The sequence below is a fragment of the Mytilus trossulus genome, chromosome 9 (genome assembly GCF_036588685.1).
Source record: "Mytilus trossulus isolate FHL-02 chromosome 9, PNRI_Mtr1.1.1.hap1, whole genome shotgun sequence".
Classification (NCBI taxonomy): Eukaryota; Metazoa; Mollusca; class Bivalvia; order Mytilida; family Mytilidae; genus Mytilus; species Mytilus trossulus.
Window position 1 is genome coordinate 49,569,598 of NC_086381.1, and position 20,095 is coordinate 49,589,692.

Below are 20,095 nucleotides of genomic sequence, written 5' to 3' on the forward strand. Positions count from 1 at the left end.
CAAATTAATATAAAATATTCCCTACTGATCATGTTAGTGTATCATATATTTAGAATCCATTTAATCAATTCGAGTTGGAGAAAAAAGTAGAACCACAAAAAAACTGAACTCCGAAACAAATTCATAACGACGAGTCCCTAATCAAATGGCGAAATCAAATGATGAAACACTTCAAACGAATGCACGGCAACAACTGTCATATTTGTGACTTGGTACGGGCATTTTCAAATGAAAAAAATGGAGTTATTTGCCTTTGACGGCTATGTTGTAGGGCAAATAGATACATGTAGATTTCGTATCTGACAAACCAAGTTCGAACTTGTGGTACTAAAAAGTCTGATAAAACAACTTACTAGATAAAACTTGGTTGTATTATGAAGAATGTTGTGTAAATTGCCGTTCAAGGAGGCTTCAAAGGGAAACAAGTCTAGCCCAAATTATGATAACAGAAACCTCTATAATTGTTTATTGTATCCGTAACATAATATATCAGTGTTATTGGTATACTACTAGTTTATTTGATATAAGAATAAAATAAGATGCATGCATGTGATTCAGATTTAGTCTTCTTAAAAAAACTTTATCTCTTATCAATATACCAACTGTCACAATAACTATTATCACCAGTATTTAATGTTTGGCCATACAAAATGTGATTGAACTCCAGTTCGAACAGGTATTATGCATCTTATTTAAAAAAAGCTTGTATAACAAACGAAAACAATAAGTATAAAATATAATACTTACTGATGTTTTTTTATACTTTTTTCTGCGTAAGTTCGTTTTTCTTTTACATCTACAATTTGTGAATTTATAATTAACAACAAATATGAAGTAATACTTGTATACAGGTAACATTTTAAAATCGTTAATGAATTGACATAGATTTTAGTTCACACGGTCATTGATGCATTAGGTTGTCACGACTAGTCGTGCAACTATACTAGTTAGTAGCTCTAGAATGTACATTTTATGCAGGTCTACTGAACCGACGCTACATTGATATAATATTAATTAATGAACAGGTAAAATGGTGTCATTAGAAACACATGTGTTAAATTTCCATACTTTCATTTGATTAAATTCAGACAACACACCACATAAAAAATGAATGTTGTCACGGTTTTGGGTAACAATATAAAAGACAAATTTTAACATTCTAGCTTAAATGGGTATCATCATAACATGAAACATCATTAGTAATTTGTTATGTTATCTGATTTTGATTCTTTTGAGTTTATAATTATTAGGTCATTACGTTAATTTGACAGATGATTTAACTATATCACATCATAATGAATCCATGTTTCAACTTAATCGTCATTTCTTTCATACAAACATGTCATGTATCAACATTGTATTTTGTCTTTTTTTCTTTTACACCGTACAAAACTTTTGTCTAGTTCGTTTTTGTCAACTATAAGCATTTCTATGCACAAAAAACTTCTAATTGATAGTTTACCTTAAAATACAGTCAACATGCAAACAAGTTAAACAGATATAGCATGCCCAGTTGGGGTATTTTCGAAATATATCCGTCTAGAGAAGATATCTTTTTTGAGCCGCTAGGAACAAAATGTCAAAAATAGTTTATTCAACATGGATTTCTAATAGAATTTTTTTTTGTATTAAAGTAGAATACAGTTGTCTCCAGAAGAAACAAATCATGCTGTCCACTAAAGTTGATTTGTTTGTGCTTAACCTTAGACAATTTAATTTTTCTACCACCACACATGCGTTTATATTCTAAACATAAAGGACAACAAATATATTTTAGAATAATTGATATATCTCACTCAAGGACGGTGAAATAGTATATACTAGGTAAAATTGTATAAATACATGTATTAACTTGTGTTAATACGAAAAATTATTTCAAATTCATATTGATTTGCATCCATAATAGTCGACTATATGAAAAAGTCATCTATTTATAGAATATTACCTATATAGTATCTCACCTTCGTGGTGTATGATATATCATATATTTTAAAATAAAAAAAAACAAAAAGTGAATAGAAGAAATCGTCGAAAGAATACTCTGTAAGTATTAAGTTTCATATTTTATTGTTTTACTTTACGATAAGAATAGTCAAACGCATGTTTAATGGTACAAAGATCAATTAGATTTAATTTAAGCACCATTAATTATGTTTTGTGCATGCAGTTTTAATAATTGTATTTTACTTTAATACAAAAAATAGATCCATGTTGTACTATATTTTTTCATATATGTTTCAATTGAGTCCCAATTATTCTATTCATCGATCATCTGAAACACATCATATTATATTCTAAAAATTAAGAACTTAACAACTTATTTATACAAAAAAATATTTTAATATAATTGATCGGGGTTTATGCATATAAGGCTATGATAAGAACGAGTTCGTGAAAAATACGCATTCACTTGACCTTCCTGGCCATGAGTTGACTTTTGTATATATTATTACTGACAATTTTACTTCTTCCATCCACACTACTACATTGGAGTCTGCTTGATTGTGCAGAATGTAGTAATAAGAAACCATGCCAAGTCAGAACATTACATCATTACAAATTCGGAATAGAACCATCTTTTCTGGATATCAAGATCCCATAGTCCCTGGAACAATTCTTTGAGGAATTCTTTTGTAGTAAAGTTTAAAAATCTTGTCCTTCTTTTCGAGGGTTCTCGGATAATTAAATATGAGATCTCCTACCAGGAAAAGAAAACGAGGATCGTTACAATTGTGACTTTAACAGTAAACATTTCAATGCAATTGTTCGAACGCAACGGACGTATGTTTTGCAATAAATTCTCACTACAGCTGTTACAGTCTTCATTATAGTCAAAAACAGTTTTAGAAATGTAATGAAATATGCCATTTTATGGACAATTACTGTGTAGCAGGATCTGTATCCACTTCCGGGGCACCTGTAATTACACCAAGTTGTTGTTGGGATTCATATTGTTTATTCATTAGTTTCTTATATCGTTTCATATGTACAATCATTTGTCTGTTTTTCTTTTTGTTAACCATGGCGTTGTCATTTTATTTTCAATCTTATTTATATTGATACGATTTAATTATTATTATCATACAAACTCATACATGCAAAGTCCACTGTCTAATGGTGTTCCTTTAGGGAGGGGGGAGATTCGATTATCTAAACTTAAAAGTAAATTATGACAAATTTTGAAATACTAAGGCTTTTCTACATCAGGCATAGATTACCTTAGATGTATTTGGCAACACTTTTAGGAATTTTGGTTCTCAATGCTCTTCAACTTCGTACTTTATTTGGCCTTTTTATTTTTTTTGGATTCGAGCGTCACTGATGAGTCTTTTGTAGACGAAACGCGTCTGACGTATATATTAAATTTAGTCCTTGTATCTATGATGAGTTTATTATATTCGTACGTTATACAACTGTAATTTCTGAGGGTTGAACAATTAAAAGACTTTGAAAAATATGGTAATACAACATTTACAAATGTTATTAAGATTCAGAGCACATGAATCCGAGAGGTATTTAAAATCAGAGCTTTCTAAACGTAACGTGAATCTGTAAGTTCATCTTGTCAACGACAGTGCAATAATCCTTTCCATCTCGATACACATATACATGTTTTTTTTTGTACAAAAACCAGTAACTATTACAGAAGTAAATAAAATCAAACCATTTCTCATTTTAAATGCAGCGACTTTCAAATGAATTGCAAGCATGGGTTATTTTTATATTATTAATTCACTTTCACAAACAAACCACCCGTCCATAGCAACATATCATAACAATTAAGTATAAATACATTTGTTTCACGCTTTATACTTACCCGACTCTATTCGTCAAATTTTTATTTCATATAATACTGATAAATAATTTATATACGGTTTCTACGTCGTTCTAAAATTCAATTAAATGTTGAGATATACTAAACAGATCTCGGATAAATGCTTAAACAACACAACATCTAGGACAAAGAAATGCTTCTTTTTTCTTTTTATTATTTTAGTATATGGAATAGTGTAGAGCTTGCAATGTCTGACATAATGGTGTTTCACACAAGTTGTCAAACACAGAAAGTTGGTATTTGTAAGTGCCATATACTATAGCGCCAACATACAAAATCATATGTGGTATCATGTCCAATGAGACAACTTACCACAAGAAACCAAAAGACACAAACATTAACAACTATGGGCCACTGAGATGAACTTACACACGCTGATGTTAAAATTATACACTGAGATTTCAAAAATACACACACTGAGGTTATGATACAAATTACTGATAATTCAGCTGTTTCCTTGTTTTGCGAGATTAACATTCATATTTTTGTTGCTATAATATGCACTAGGGTAAATATTTTTCGCTGCACGTGCATTGTTTGTCTTATTGCTGCTTGTTCCAATGTTTTCTTACCTATTATAAGGAGTGTTTCACCATTTAGTTAAATTTTGTAATAAGAGTGGGAAATTTCTTGTTCTATCGGTCATTTAAACGTTGTTACAATGTATCTATACGCTGCATTTCTAATAAAAAAAATAACTTGGCGATAAATCAAATTTCTTACTAGTTATGACCCCTAATTGTTTTAAGCTTGTCGGAGTTCTCGAATAAGTATGCTCATAAGATATGTGCGTATGAAAAGTGCGTCCAAATGTCAATGATTAATTATAAATTAGCAATGTTTTCATTTTATCTCAGTGTGTCTTTTTGAAATCCCAATGCAATTTCAAATTCTTAGTATGCATTGTTTAATTACCAGCGTTTATTTGACAGTTTTTGTAATCCTAGTGTGTCTGTATGAAATGTCAGTGTGTAATTTTTGTTTTTTAAGTGTATGGTTATAAGTTTTTAATTTTCAGTATGTAAATTGTTTGGAAAAATAGCATAAACATGGTTTTTGGCAAAACCGGCTTGCCATACCTGATTATCAACATTTACAAACTGAAGGAGATTATTTGTTAGAAAATGTATAACTAAAAGTACTTTATGTCAAAGCATTGTATAAAAGAAAGTTTAATTGAGTAAAAGTGATACTCATCTTATGTGGAGTAGTTTGCGTCTTCCTGACTTCGCCCCCTTTTTAAAACAAGAGGTTGCATTGAAAATCTAATTGTTGACAAATCTCTGTGATTATGAACACATTATTTATGTACAGTTATTTTAAACATGTCGATATACATGCTTTTTTATATTTAATCAAGTTATTTTTGTTGTATACATCCCTCATAACGTAATATCGATTAAACAACATACATTCATGTATAAACTTACATTCTCAGTACAATATTGTGTTTCAACGTTCAAGCATTAAGAGTGTCTCGGAAAACAGGTAATATATAGTATATTCTTTTGAACATTTAATTGTTTTTGAAATAGGAAAATTTAAAGTGGACATTATCCTTTAAACGCAAAAATCTTTTTATTATTTGTAAGCAAACATAATGTTCTGTTTAAAATAAATTATTTACTAGTCTTTTTTTTAAACTAATTTTGTGTGTGCCAAAAACATTATTCGCAAAAACTTAATTCATAGTAATAAAAAATATATGTTAAACACGTCGACGAACAAATGACTAATTACTAGGGATTTCAAAAGATCTGAATTTAATAATTCTCGGATAATCGGTCAGGATACTCGAGTACTCGCGAGTACTCGGATGACTCTTTAACGTCTACTGAAAAGTATAAATTTTAGGTGTGATGCAGTATTTTTTGCATAAACATATTAACGAAAGACAAACGTACTACAAAAATGGCTTGATCCTCTGTTTTTATTTCAATTATACAATGAACTACCGACCGCCGATTCTATAAATAACCAAATGATGTCTAAGAAAGTAGGCAACATATGTATCATTGTATCAAATATAGATTAAAGCTTATAAAGGTTTAAATAAACATATTTTACATTAAATGTACCTCTCATACCAATAATGTTCACTAATAACTATTGAATAACAAGTCAAGGTGAGAAAATACGAGGATTAAGTTTACGGCTTGTAGTATATATAAGTTATTGACCCGTGTGTGTACACCGTTAATCGTCACATATCAGATGCGTTGGGTGCACCGATTACCTCAAAGTATACAGCAGCGATCCTTACTTCCACCTGCGGTCCAATGCAGATGACTTTTGTATTGTTCTTGTTCAAACTAAATATCTGATCTTCAACTTCAGCTGGAAGTCTGTTCCTTAGTTGAGTAACGACAAGTCCGGCCCACGAACATATCCTCTCAGAAGGAGCCGCTTGTCTCTGTCAACCGTTTTAGAGGCATTTCATATATGAGATCTTCTAAAAATCCCCCTGAATTTTTTCTTTGTGCAGAAGATAAGAAAGTTAACTGTTTGTATCGGGTGTCCATCAGCAATGCAATCACAGATGTGGAACAGACAGACTTCGTGTCATATGATTGATAACGTCGATTCAACTCAACACTGATGACAACCTTGGTCTTACGAATAATAACTCCGTCAGCATATTGTACATTTAAAAGAGGGACGAAAGATACAAGAGTGACAGTCAAACTCATAAATAAATAAAAAACTGTCAATGCCATTGCTAAAAATAAAAAAAGGCAAACATGAAAACAATAGCACACATGACACAGCATAGAAAACTAACGAATAAGCAACACGAACCCCACAAAAACTAACGGTGAGCTCAGGTACTCCGGAAGGGTAAGCAGATTCTGCTTCACATGTGGCACCCGTCGTGTTGCTTATGCGATAACAAATCCGGTAAATAGTCTAATTCGGTAGGTCACATTCATGAAAGGGAAGGGGACATATCCGATATCACTTGTAAAACGGTTATTCCATAACGGTCAACCAACTCGTGATGGCGTCCTGAAACTTTACGAAGCAATGATTTCAACTTCACCATTTGGAACTCTTGGTTCCTTGTGAGCAGCAACCCTCTATCAAGAAAATCATGATAGGAAATGCAAGAAAGGGAATATCATTTCAGTTGGTAGATATTCACCCGGTATGCAGGTGCTGATGGAATGGTGATACTTAGAAATGGAAAGTTCACAATTGGAGAACTGAATCATCTCTGTTTTTACAGCGGAATCTGATTTTTTTGTCACTTTTTCGTCCAACAATATATCCGTGAGAGTACGACGTTGTTCCACCAGACGTGAAAGCATTGCCTGTGTTGAATTCCACCTTGTTAAAACATCCTATAATAACTTATGTTCAGGATCCCCAGGAAGTGTTTGTCTATTGTGTATTTCTGCTGTAAAATAGTAGTTGAATGTTTGAAATGTCCAACAAGTTTTCTACATTTTTTAAACAATTTTGCAACAGACGCTTATTCAAATATGTGTTTGAAACACAGCTGCAACGTATAACGGATACATCCGAAATCGCCCCACTCTATATAAGCATTTGTTACCGGCAAATTCTATGTTTCGGGCATTATCCTGAACGCATGTATCATTGTTTCCGTCTAACTCAAAGTCACTGACAATTGCTTCAAGGACCACGTATCAGCTATGTTCAAGACGATCTAAGCAATCTTTTCCGAGGAGTTTTTTTAAGAATAAACTCTGGTTTTCATTCAAAAAATTTGCTGGTGACTATTAGTACGGATAAAGAACTATTCCATATTGTTCCAATTGGCTATTTTTATTGAATTTGGCGGTCTTATCTGACATTAATAGGCAAACATTTTTGGACAATATTTCTTTTAAAACAAATCTAATATTGCTATCCTCTTTGGACCATAGTATGATAATCAATTATTTGACATAAAGAAATTACATTTATATTACCATATCAGAGACCGACCAAGGTTTAAAATATATGTTGGTTTTTTTTTAAGTGGCCAAATTTGTTAATATATACATGTAGGAACTATAAAAAAAAGATTTAAAACAAATCTTCAAGTGCACCAACATTATATGTTTAATATAATGGGCTCTGCATGGTGTCAGGTCAGTTAAGGGTTAAAATAAGGTAGCAATAAATGCTGGTCAGAAGTGTGACAAATGTTAAATTTCTCTGATGTAGCTTATCAAAACAAAATTCTACATACTTCCTGGAATACAATGAATGTAATACTTTTACTGATTACTTTGTACTTTTTACCTAAGATTCTAAAAAAAATTAAGAACAATTCACGTTAAACAAGCAAAAATAAAAACAAATTAGTAATTGTCTAAAAGGCAATAATTTTGTGAGATTGTAAATTAAGAATATATAAATTCTTTAACCCTATATATTCCATTACAAAAAGTCTTATATTCACTGAAAAATTATGTCAGGAATGTAATAAAAGTCAGTAATAAAAGAATATAAAGAAATATTTGTGCGAAATTTACGGAGGATGTTATGAGATCATGTATATTTGTATAAAGTTTAACCTAAAGGAATGATATATACATTTTTTGTTGTTAGATATTAAAAAGGAAAATGAATGTGAAGTTTAGCGGCCGGTTCGTTATTCGATATTCGAATCGAGCGTCACATATGAGTCTTTTGTAGACGAAACGCGCGTCTGGCGTATATACTAAATTTTGTCATGGTATCTATGATGAGTTTATCTATTATCCAATATACAACAGACTGCTACCATTCGGTTCGATGTGCAAATTTAGTTGCAAATCTTTCAAAAAAAAAAATTGATAACATGAAAAGCATGATTTTTATAGTTAAGAGGAATGAAATGATACGTATGCAATCGTTTATGACCCCTTCGAGCTGTTGTAAATTTTCATTCTTTTATTTAAGATAGACTTGTATCAAATTAACGCCACGGTGACCATAGATGTATTTTCTTTTAAATATGTTATAGAAACATAAAGAAATGGAAATATTTATGGTAAGCCCCAAAACGAAATGTAAGGTAAAAAACCTATCATAGACCGATCATATGACGGTAAGATCCCCTTGGTCTTTCAATGTCCATTAAATTCGACTCTGCATATATGAATGCTGAATCAAATGTTTTTCCCAGAATATAGACATCTTCGATATCCACAAAAAGCTGAGATGGTAATTTTTCAGCTACAAAATGTCAAAATTTCAACAAATAATCTACATCTTAATTTATTGTCTGTAAAACAATTAGGAATATTTAGAGATCAGAGGGATCTCATCCTTGCGTTGTGCCCTCTGTAATTTTGACACTTTTTACCTGATACGTGACACTTTAAGCCAACCGTAGATAACATAACGAAGATAACAATATTCTGGGAAATCCTTTTGATTTCAATTATATAGAAATAGTCAAGATTTCGTCGAATTTTGATGACATGTAAAGACCAAGGGGTCTCACCGTCGTGTAAGCGGTCTCCGGTAGGTTTTCGCTATACATTTTTGTTTTCGAGAGGTAGGGGCTTTCCATAAATATTTCTATTTTTATTTCTTAATGTTTCTCGAGTGATCTGTTTTTTGTTTATGTATAAGACATCGTATATAAAATTACATCTTTAATGTTGTTTTATTGGTAAAAATCTATAAAACTTTGTACCAAAATACATTTTACGAAATGGTTTGTATTTGAAGACATCGAGATTTTGCAACAATTTGAAGGGGTCATAAAACGATTTCCTACGCATCTTTTCACTCCTCTCACATGCAACTATGAAAATTGTAAATCTAATGGAATTTCATTTGACTGTCATAAATGTACAACTGAGAGGTTAAGCGATATAAACCAATTTCAATCCCCCATTTTCTACATTTAAAAATGCCTATATATGAATAATATCCTTTAAGTATATCAGTCCTACAACAACGTCCATATACATTTTTCTTCATTTTAGAGAAGAATTATAAATAACCCTTAAGTATGAACAAATTACAATCATAAGGTTGAGGTTCCAAAGCAATGAATTCTTTATTTGTTTTTCTTTTCAAAATTGTTTACGTGTTTGGCTTTATAAACGCGCGTCTGTTTACAATAGTATGAATATTTGGAAATACTTAGGATTTTTTTTATCCTAGGTAAAGATTACCTTAACCGTATTTGGCACAAAAAAAGAGGGACGAAAGATACCAAAGGGAAAGTCAAACTCGTAAATCTAAAACAAACTGACAACGGCATGGCTAAAAATGAAAAAGACAAACAGAAAAACAATAGTACACATGATAAAACATAGAAGACTAAAGAATAAACAACACGAACCCCACCAAACACTAGGGGTGATCTCAGGTGCTCCGGAAGGGTAAGCAGATCCTGCTCCACATGCAGCACCCGTCGTGTTGCTTATGTGATTACAAATCCGGTAAATAGTCTAATTCGGTAGGTCAAATTCATGAAAGGGAAGGGGATTGTAGTTACGACGTAAGGAACATATTTGATATCATTTGTGAAACGGTTATTCCATAACGGTCAACCAACTCGTGATGGCGTCCGTAAAATTTACGAAGGGATGATTTCAACTTCACCATTTGGAACTCTTGGTTTAATAGCTTCCTTGTGAGCAGTAACCCTCTATCAAGAAAATCATGATAGGAAATGCAAGCACGGGAATATCGTATCAATTGGGAGATATATACCCCGTATGCAGGTGCTGCTGGAATGTTGCTACTTAGAAATGGAAAGTTCACAATTGGAAAGCTGAAATCATCTCTTTTGTCGTAAAGTTTTGTCTTCAACCGACCCTCACAACTCTTTCGAATTTTCTGTCCTCAATGCTCTTCAACTTTGCACTTGTTTGGCTTGATTACTATTTTGATCCGAGCGTCACTGATTAGTCGTATGTAGACGAAACGCATGTCTGGTGTATAAACTTGGTACCTGTGATAACTATTTAACTCTGTTTATACTTGTTAGAATTCTAACAGGTCTGGTTGCCACTGAAAACATGAAATATCCAAAACCAGAGCTTTTCTTCTCATCAAAGTCCTGATGTCATTTTGTATAATGGAAAGTGGTGTACACTGCACATATCACTAAATAGTGGAAAGGTTCATGTTCCACATTATTTTAAAAACAAAAACAAAAACACATTGCACTACACAAATAATTCTGCCGTGATAATGTTCTCATGTAACTTGGCGGAAGCCATAACGTTTTGAATTTGTACCGTTAAAAGTAAGAAGGATTAAATAAGATAAAAGAAATAGTTGTTTTTCTTTTATTTTATATTGTCTTCAGTGACAAGTATCAGGTGGTCGTTGTCATTTTGTAGTTCTTGTTGGTGATATGTTATATATGCTGAGAATATTGAAGCAACCTTTATGAATACAACGAAAAGCATGAACAAATAGATGATTTCTGAAAAAAAGTTTGTTTTTGTAGTATTGATTCAGTTGCACTTTATTTGAAGAATACATGTACGCTTGATGGACATGATTTTTGATGTGAGCAATCATTTCGGATATAGGTAATTTCAAGCTCACGCCATCTGTCAATAGACTAGGCTAGGGTTTTGGTTATAATTTTTTCTTATCTGATTGTAGGATTAACATAGACATAACCTATACCAGTCTTTTGACATATGGATTCAGATCCCACCAACTATATATGTTAAAAATTCCTAGCTGAGTCAGTAATTCACATAAAGAGATTTGAAAGTGAAGTTAAAAAAAGGTTTGCGTAAGTTGCATATCATATTTATTTCTTAATGTTTACAAAATAGATAACAGATACCAAAGTGACATTCAAACTGAAAGTCGCATATATATTGACAACGCTCTGGCTAAGACCAAAAGCAGACAAATAACAGTACAAAAATGAAATCACTAAAATACAAAGAGCAACACGAACTCGACTTAAACTAGAGTGATCTCAAGGGCTTCAGAATCGTAAGCAGATCCTGCTCTAATCGTGGCATCAGTCATGTGGCTAATGAAAGTACAAAAAGATTGATAAATATAATTCCGTAAGTCACAATCGGGAAAAGGGACACAATTTGAACACATCCCTTGTTATATTCAATCATTTTCAACGACCTGTCCACAAAATGCTTTTCACGTTTAAATTCATTTTTTTCTTTATATAGTGTAATGACTTTAGGAAAACTTTCCGGTTGTGTTGTGATGAGTGATCTTCTGTTTCAGGAGCTACTTTTTGATAGTTTTAAATGTGTATGCTGCTTAATAACATCTGAAAAACGCTTTCAAGTAAAAAATTGTGTAAAATGACAAGCTTAGTAAGTACTTAATACATTTTTTATAGTATGTATATTTTATTTATTAGCAATTTTGATTGATTTGGAGCGATTTAGAAAATCATAAAGCGTTGACAAAAAGCATAAAATGTAATCAAATACCAGTCCGAAACACTGTTTCTTTTAAGAATAAATTGTGATGAATGCAAGTTTCTTATATACCTCTAATTTTATTTTATATAGCTACCCTTGATTTCAGATATTTGTCATGCACAAAACAAAATTTAGTTCGAAGAATAGATAAAAAGCTACATTATAAAGTTTGTTGGTTGATTAATACCTAAATTTATTTTCATTCAATTTAGAGAACGTGCAAGAATCCATCAGTGACGAAAATGATTTGTATGAGTTTGGTATTATGTATCGTACTATACTTGATACGATATCATGTAATATTTCCAAAAGGTACTCGTATACATGAAATGTTATCAAAAACGAAATATTCAGTTTTACAAGTATTGTTTCCTAAAGCTACACGTGTACATGAACCGTTTACGAAAGCGACATCTTCTGCTTTACTTAGAGAACAAGGTTCACAACGAAATGGTATTCCAGATGTATTAACATTTGGTGACAATCACTGGCAACATGAGAATATTTGTAAGCCATACACGATGTTCCTAAATCATAGTGATTTCCTTTTACTAAGATATTCAACAAACGCTGGGAATGTGAAAATATTTACACATTCTTTAAAAGACGGAATGTCGTTAATAATAAGTAAATCGGGTGCTTTTGAACTTACAACTATAAACAGAGTATTGTATCAGCTAAAAAAAGATCCAAATATGAACCTAATTGATATTGGAACCAATATTGGACAACATGCAATAGCTGCTGCGATAATTGGGAGGGATTCGATCGCCATTGACAATGCAGTATCGAATATAGAACACGCATGTGCGTCTGCTGAATATCTAAATATTGGATCGCGAATAACATTGATTCATAACATTTTGTCCGACTCGGGTGGGAAACGGATGTTTAGATACAGTTCCACCCATACTGATTTCGGTGTAAACCATGTTGATTCTGATGGAATATGGGACAAGATGAAAAAGAAATTCTTCGAGTTTAATTTCGGAAAAACTGTGCAAGAAAATTCCACCACGTTAGATAATATTTTGTTCCTTCCACAAATACAAAAGTTTAAAAAAGTATTTGTGAAAATGGACGTAGAGGGTCACGAACATAGAGTACTTCTCGGCGCTAAACAATTTTTTAAACGACTAGACGTGCATGGTATAATTATGGAGTGGACGTGGCATGTAAAGCGACCGTCATCGGAAATTATAAAAACTCTAATGTCTGAATGGAATTTCCAACCATATCAATTTTTTGAAACTACAGAAAGCGATCTAAGTTTAAAAAATTCTGACCTGTGGCCACAAGATGTTCTGTGGCTTCCAAAAAGAGTACATTAAATATTGTATTAGCTCTTAGAAATAAATATATTCTATCAGTGATCATTAATTTCAATTTGTCAATAATGTTAACTTATGAAACCGTTAAAAAAAAGGGAAAACCATTTAAGGAACATGAACTACGAATTAGTGTAAACACTACGATGACTGAACATTTCCTGTTTCATTAATAAACACCCATCATGTTACTCTAGCTAGTATAAACCAAACTCAGTGTCCAGCTAATCAATATATATTCTTACATTGATACAATGGGATTATCAGATTTATCCAATCGAGGTGGTCAAACTATCAATTTTTAAGTCCGATCCTAGGCGACTAACTACATGTATACATGTGAGATTCTGCTTCTCTAATGATAAAAAATATTTTTCATTTTTGTTAAATGAAAGTCCCATTCGAGTGCCTTCCATATTCCATTCAATTTAATTAACCCTATCAACACCTGTCAGCATATTTTGATTCATCCGGTGAGTTGATAAGGGTTATGACCCTTTAACTCATTAAATCATCTTCTGAGATCACCAGAAACCGCACGTTGAAAGATTCTTTTTACTCAATGGGTTCTAAAAAGGTTAAATTGCCACAGAATTAGTGAAGGGGTTTGGCAGAAGTAGATAATGGAGCGATTATCATTTACCTATAACCTTAAGTTAAATACATGTGTAGATTATATAAACAAGCTTTCATTTCATTATCACGGTTTGTTTGCTACAGTCACACTATTTCAATAATTGCTGTCCTAACTACATGTTGTAATGTTCAGAATAGTTAGTAAGTCAAAATGTGTTTAATAGTATTTAAATCGTTATTTGTACTGACAAGTACTCATATAAAAAGTTGTCTGACAGTTTTGATGCAAAAAGACAATATACAAAGCCCATTATTTAGTCTGAGATGCATGATTTTTTATTAGTTGTTAGAGAATTTTAACTAGCTGTCATTTAACTGCGAATACTCTCAAATCTGCACCTAATGTCTTTTTGTTGTTAGGATGTACAAGTACGCGTCAAAGTGCTGTTGTATTTTTGTACATCTGATGAGTTAAGCCTTTTTCAAATGATTTTAATAGTTCGTTCTTATGTTGTACTGTTAAACCACTGTCCCATGTAAGAGGGAGGATTGTGATCCCGCTAACATGTTTTACCCCGCCACATTATGTTTATATGTACATTTACCTGCCCCTAGTCAGGAGTCGGTAATTCTGTTGTTGTCTCTATATAATGTGTTGCATATTTGTTTTACGTTCAATTTTTTGTACATAAATTAGGCCGTTAGTTTTCTCGTTTGAATTATTTAACATTGTCATTTCGGGGCAATTTAATATCTGACTATACAGTATGGGCTTTGTTTATTGTTGTAGGCCGTAGTTGTATATTTCTGTGTTACGTTGGTCTCTTGTGGAGAGTTTTCTCATTCACAATCATATCACATCCTCTTTTTTCTTACATTATACACATTTCAGTATTTTCTGATTATAAAATATATTGGTAATGAACATTATTAAGACAAAATTGTATTTTCAACTATATAGATATAAGAAGATATGGTATGAGTGCCCATGGGTCAACCCTCTATCCATGTAACAATTCATAAAAGTAAATCATTAGAGGCCATAGTACGGCGTTCAACACGGAGCCTTGGCTCACACCGAACAGCAAACTATAAAGTGCCCCAAAAATACTAGTATAAAACCATTCAAACGGGAAATCCACGGTTTTATCTATAATATATTTGAAAACATAGCAGCTATGCTAGTGTGAATGTGGAATCATGGGAAACATTTATTCAACTAGAAACCTAAATATTCCAGAGGAAACCATTTATACGACGGACTCTCAGTGACTAGAATGGTTCACATGACCCTTTTAATTTAGAGGAGCTACATACAGTTGTACTACACAGAACAACTTTTTTTACAACTGTGAAAATGAAACAATATTGAAATAAGGAAATTGTGTATGGGTGCCGATACACAACTATCAACCAGAGTCCGTCTGACGTGAAAGTCAGCATCCAATTAAAAGGTAAGAAAACAGCCTACAATAATAATAATTCAGTATCAATATAATTAACGAGCATTCTCACCAGTTTTACACAGCATGATCCAATCAAAATGAATTAATTTTTGTTTTTTCCTTATTCATACTTTTATTCAAGAATCCGTTGTGCAGTTGTAAATGTTTCTCTGTTTGTTTTAGAGATTAGACCGTTAAATTACATGTGTAATTACTTTAATCATACGTATGTTCCTTATACTTGTTGGTGGTGGGAGCCAACTTGAAGGCAACGTGTTGAATGCCGTACTTTGACCTAAAATGGTTTACTTATTACAAAATTGTTACTAGGGTGGAGCGTTGTCTTATTGAAACTCATAAAACTTCATATTTATATTTATACAATTATAAAATTACCATCATACAAACCGATACAGAAAAAGTTCACTGTCCAATGGTGATTCTTTGGGGAAGGGAGCATTTGATTATCTAAAATAACAAGTAGAGTTGGGCAATACATTTATATTTGCGTGATTAGTATTCGTAAGTTATGTATGAAAGTCAAACTTTGACCAAAGGCTTTGAAAGACATAATTATACAAATGATATTAAAATACATTCCATATCATTACGCCACCATCAGAGGATAACCAAAGGTATATATAAAAACATACTTTTTAATTGTTTTACATTGTCTTATCGGGGCCTTTTATAGCTGACTATATGCGGTATGGAATTTGCTCATTGTTGAAGGCCGTACGGTGACCTATAATTGTTAATGTTTGTTCATTTTGGTCTTTTGTGGATAGTTGTCTCATTGGCAATCATATCACATCTTCTTTTTTATATTTTCTAAGCGTAAAGTACACATGTATTCTAATCTCATCAATGACATTGCAATAATCCTTTCCATCCTAGTACACACAATTTAAATGTATACAAACCAATAATTGTAGTAAATTAACACCAAATAATTTGTCATTATATCCAGAGTTACTATAAAAGAGGGACGAAAGATACCAGAGGGCTGTCAAACTCATAAATCGAAAATAAACTGACAACGCCATGGCTAAAAATGATAAAGACAAACAGACAAACAATTGTACACATAACACAACATAGAAAAACTACAGAATAAGCTCCTGTGCATACATTTGAGGTTGTTCGCAAACCTTTGTCCTTCGACTCGATGGATGGTTCAATAGTTGTCTGTTGCCTTAAACCCATTATGTTGTGACGTAGTCAGGAAACTGATTCTTGGTATCAGAGAAAGAACTGCTATCCTGAGTATTAGTAAATTAATGTCTGATTCTCCTTTTCATAGTTGGCGATGAGTCCTGTTGACAGCAATCCCCTCCAAATATTCTGAGCAGAGTGAGAGAAAAAAACTTTCAATAGTGATTCCTGGAAAGGATGCCCTGGCAGAATTTTGAGAAGCAAATTAAATCAATTTAAAAAGTTGTTGGGTTCAAACGAATATTTATCTGACGTTTGTTGCGCAAGCGGCACAAACTTGACAGACGCACTCATTGTGTTTATCACTATTTATTTTTTCGCCTCTAGCCTATAAGGAAGAACATCACATCTAAGTTATTTCAAGAAAGACCGTTCAGTAGTTTTGTTCATACTAATGATCATCGTCTTATCAAACAAGTGTTTCTAATCTGAAGTTCGCCTTCACTTTCACATATGTTGTTTCAATGTTGGTTTTTCTTCATTAACTGTGAAATATGTTTCCAACTGGATAAAAACAAAGTCATACTAAAAACGTACTTGCTCTCAAATCAAGTATCGTGGGTATGATTTTGAAATTAGAATACCAATTATTGCCCGATAACTCTTATCATCAAATTTGACAGGTATTCCAGATATTCAAGAGCTTGCAGCTCCTACTCAGACTTAGTAAAACGTCATCAGTGTCTGAGTAGAAAGTTTATGAACGAGGGGTATGTCAAAGAACGTCTCGTCCTTTTTCTAAAAAAAAGTTCATCGGAAGGTACCAAGACCTTGTTGATAAATATTCCGTATCAACTTCTCAAATAATACACGATGGTCTTGGTGTATAGATTCTGCGTACTGAGGTTGTTTATCATCTTAACATCGTGTTTTATAGTTCTTTCATTTGTCTTTGTTCTATGATTATTATTACTTTTACTGTTGAATGGTTTAATGTGATATCCATTTGACGTGGCTCCGTACTTATACATCTCGTCAATGTGTTTGTATTGGCTTTCATTTTTTGGTGGTTTGTTTTGTATATGCGACTTTTGTATTTCTTTTGTTCTTATAACGTGACTCTGTACCTTAAAAGATCCCGTCAGTATGATATTGTTCTATTATATGTCATTATGATATATTTCTATTATGAATTACAATATACATTGAACCACAAACGTCAAATTCATTCAATCGCGTAGTGGGATTAACTTTTTGTGGATTCTTATAAATTCTATATATAACTTTTGAACTAGTTTAAATCCCGGTATATTTCATAAATTTATACTTACATACTTTTGGTTTTCACCCCTGTATGCTAATATTGCCTATGTAAATTTTAAAATCGTTTGTATCCTCATTGAACGACAAATTTCTGTGACGTATAAAATTTTATGACTTCAGACACCCAAATCAATGAATGCGTTCGTAGATAGTAGATGTTTTTGTATTCTGTTAAATTGTCCCTTTTAAAATTGTTATACGATGATGACTGGTGTACCCATATTTTGATTATTTTATTTAATGTGTCTGTTAATTTAACGCATCAATGTAAATATAACGGAATTTGATGAGACTGTCATTAAAGTGAGAGGGTTAGCGCTATAGAACCAGGTTTAATCCACCATTTTCTACATTTGAAAATGCCTGTACCAAGTCAGAAACATGACAGATCTTGTCCATTCGTTTTTGATGCGTTTTGTTATTTGATTTTGCCATGTGATTATGGACTTTTCGAATTATTTTCCTCTAAGTTCAGTATTTTTGTGATTTAACTTATTTCCAGAGACGTACACTTTGACTCCAATGACTCATATATTTGCAATAAAAGTGTTATAATAGTATATATAAGCATTCTTAATTGCTAGTATAAAGAGTTTCTATTCAGATCATATTAATTAATTTTCTTCTAAAAGTAGTTCCGTTTCACACTCAGAGCTGTTCGATTGGTCAAATGTCCGTTTCATGGGTTCTTTTTGTCTATACAGTATTGAAAATACGCAGACAGTAAATATAAATGCAATAAAAATAATTCCACAATGCCAGGTGAATATCAAACCTGTATTCACCAAGCTGTGTGTGTCGTTACTATCCCAAGGCTCAAAGAATGGATTTTTGTATAATATGCATCCTACTTGATAAAACCAAGTTCCTTGTAAAATCAAAAGATACGACCGAAACAATGGTAAAGTTACTACATTTTTAAACTTCATCTCTAATAAGGTAACGGCAAATGTTGTCAAGATTACAAATATAAGCAAATGATGCAAGACCACATTGAGAGTGTCTCGTCCAAAAAGATGATATTTGAATAAAATAACTTCCATCAATAATGCAAAGCTAAACGTGACGTAATCGAGATCTTTTATCGGAAGTGTGTCGAAGAAGACCATAAGATCTACAATCCCTGTTAATCCGAAGAAAGCGTACATTGTTGCATGTTGTTTATTGTCTGATGTTAATTCATCAATAAGTCCAACTGTTATGAACAATAATTTACACAGTGCCTCAATAGGGAACCTTTTTAACTTGAATGTAACGGTTGATGAAAAAGGTGCATTGCTGTTTTTGCAATCAAAATATCTCCTCAATATCTGTATCATCCACCATACTCCAATAATTATGAAAATTGACCCTGGGAAGACATGTCCCATAAAAGTTCCCATTATGGTTACCTAAAACAAAACAAAATTTTAAAAGTGTGAAGAAATGCTTTATCTATGCCCAAAAAGACGTATACGATTTTACCATGATGGTTATTTTTACATTTTTACGTGGCGTTTTAGATATTTTCATCATTTAATCTGAATCTTGACGATGTCTGTTGTGATTGCCTGTTATGTTTCCAGTTGTTCATGTTAAGTTATTTGTCGGACAACAAAATAGAGGCCTGGAAACAAAACCAGAACCAATTTTCTAGGAATTGCATTTATTACTCGTGCATATGATACTTCACATACATGAATAGTGGCCATTGGTGGATATCGATGCACGACTGTCTATCTTGCAGAACCGTTTTACCTCTTTATTTCAGCGATTTTCATGATCTGACAGGATACAAAACAACAATTATGTCCGTGTATGTATAAGAATTGGGGTTACATGTGTGACAGTATGGTCAAGTGCACTCTCAATTTGTATTCTTTCAAACGGTTATATGGTGCAGAGTACTATAGTTGATACTGGAGTTTTTGTTTAATGGGGTACTAGCTGTCAAATTCATGTTCACCGATTAAAATCAAATTCTCATATTTGATTCATAACAATGTAAAACATTTATCCACACTCTTTAAAGTCTAAATAAAACAATAAACAAGGTATGAAAATACGTAGCTCCGTTTC

The 20,095-nt window shown here is 32.3% G+C and overlaps 1 protein-coding gene across 1 annotated transcript; it reads left to right on the top strand.

Annotated features, from left to right (window-relative positions):
• The first annotated feature begins 1,944 nt into the window (after positions 1 to 1,944).
• LOC134683971 (uncharacterized) lies at positions 1,945 to 13,646 on the top strand. The gene is made up of 4 exons (XM_063543275.1): positions 1,945 to 2,043; positions 11,408 to 11,543; positions 12,008 to 12,099; positions 12,423 to 13,646. The coding sequence occupies exons 3-4, from the start codon at positions 12,088 to 12,090 to the stop codon at positions 13,539 to 13,541; spliced, it is 1,131 nt and encodes a 376-aa protein (XP_063399345.1). The 5' UTR covers positions 1,945 to 2,043; positions 11,408 to 11,543; positions 12,008 to 12,087; the 3' UTR covers positions 13,542 to 13,646.
• The last annotated feature ends 6,449 nt before the right edge of the window (positions 13,647 to 20,095 follow it).